The sequence below is a fragment of the Rhagoletis zephyria genome, unplaced genomic scaffold (genome assembly GCF_001687245.7).
Source record: "Rhagoletis zephyria isolate East Lansing unplaced genomic scaffold, Rhagoletis_zephyria_1.1 Rzeph_scaffold_69446, whole genome shotgun sequence".
Classification (NCBI taxonomy): domain Eukaryota; kingdom Metazoa; phylum Arthropoda; class Insecta; order Diptera; family Tephritidae; genus Rhagoletis; species Rhagoletis zephyria.
The window spans coordinates 1-1,345 of NW_016226497.1; the positions used below are offsets into that span (position 1 = coordinate 1).

Here is a 1,345-nt window from a genome sequence, read left to right on the forward strand (position 1 = left end):
CAAAGCAAGAGGTGGCGGCCAAGTTTATTCGCAAGTCTCGCTCGGCCCGTTTCGGCCAGAAGACGGAGGACATTGAGCTGGAGATTGCCATTGTCAGCCAGTTGGCACCGCACAAGAACATCATTCAGCTGGTGGACGTCTTTGAGGATGTGACGCAGGTCATTCTCGTCTTTGAGCTGTAAGTGAAATTTTAAAAAGAGAATTTTGTACAGTTTTTAATTCTTGATTTTTAATTTTTCCCCCTTTTTCCCTATAGAATGAAGGGCGGCGAACTGCAGGACTACATTGCCGACTATGAGCGGCTGACTGAGGCGGAAGCGAGACTTTTTATGCGTCAGATACTTTCCGCCCTGGTTCATCTTCATGAGAAGTCGATTGTGCATTTGGTAAGGAGTTTTTTGGAGTTTTTATGAACTGTTTTTAATGTTTTTATTGGTTTTAGGATCTCAAGCCGGAGAATATTCTGCTGACAGAAGAGGGCTCGCGGCAGATTAAGCTGATTGATTTCGGAATCTCGAGGCTGTTGAAGGAGAAGGCCGACATTAAGGGAGTTTATGGGACGCCGGAGTTTATTGGTAAGTTTTTTACTTTCAGTTTTGAACTCCCTTTTTAACTCCAATTTTAACTCCCGTTTTTCCAGCACCGGAAATACTCAACTACGAGCCGATTGGCTTTGGCACCGATCTCTGGTCCGTGGGCTGCATCGCCTACACGATGCTCTACGGGAGTTCGCCTTTCCTAGGCGTTGATAAGCACGACACCTTTGCGAATATCACCGCGGCGGCTTTTGATTTCGGTGATGATAATAACGATGAAGGAATTAAGGTTTCTGCGGAAGCTCGGGACTTTATCCTCGCCTGTCTGCGGAAGGACATTCGAAAGAGGATGACGGCGGCGCAGGCGATGGCCCATCCGTGGGTGGTGAAGGAGGAGATGGTTGATAAGCCGCTTATCATCTCCTCCTCCTCGAAAATAGCCTCTTATCATGATGAAGAAGAGGAGGACTGTGATGAAGATATTACCTTTGTTCAGAAAGTTGGTGATTCTGATAACTACCATCATCACCATCGTCACCATCATCAACGACCTAGCTCGCTGGGAAATAGCTCTTCAGGAACGCCCACAAATGGTTCGACGACTCCAACCAGTACCACAAGTGTNCAACGACCTAGCTCGCTGGGAAATAGCTCTTCAGGAACGCCCACAAATGGTTCGACGACTCCAACCAGTACCACAAGTGTTGGAAGTTCTGAAGAAAGCTGTGATAACAATGTCTTGAGTAAATGTCCTGAAGTGAATGGTGGAAGTTCAGGACGAGGAAGTACTGGCCAGTTGGACTCGGCTG

The 1,345-nt window shown here is 47.2% G+C and overlaps 1 protein-coding gene across 1 annotated transcript; it reads left to right on the forward strand.

Annotated features, from left to right (window-relative positions):
- Positions 1–256: 256 nt before the first annotated feature.
- Positions 257–1,279, forward strand: LOC108357043 (myosin light chain kinase, smooth muscle-like; the record flags this gene model as incomplete). Its single annotated transcript, XM_017608141.1, has 3 exons — positions 257–386; positions 443–575; positions 641–1,279. Coding segments are annotated over 3 exons (902 nt in total), but the record flags the coding sequence as incomplete, so codon positions are not given.
- Positions 1,280–1,345: the final 66 nt, after the last annotated feature.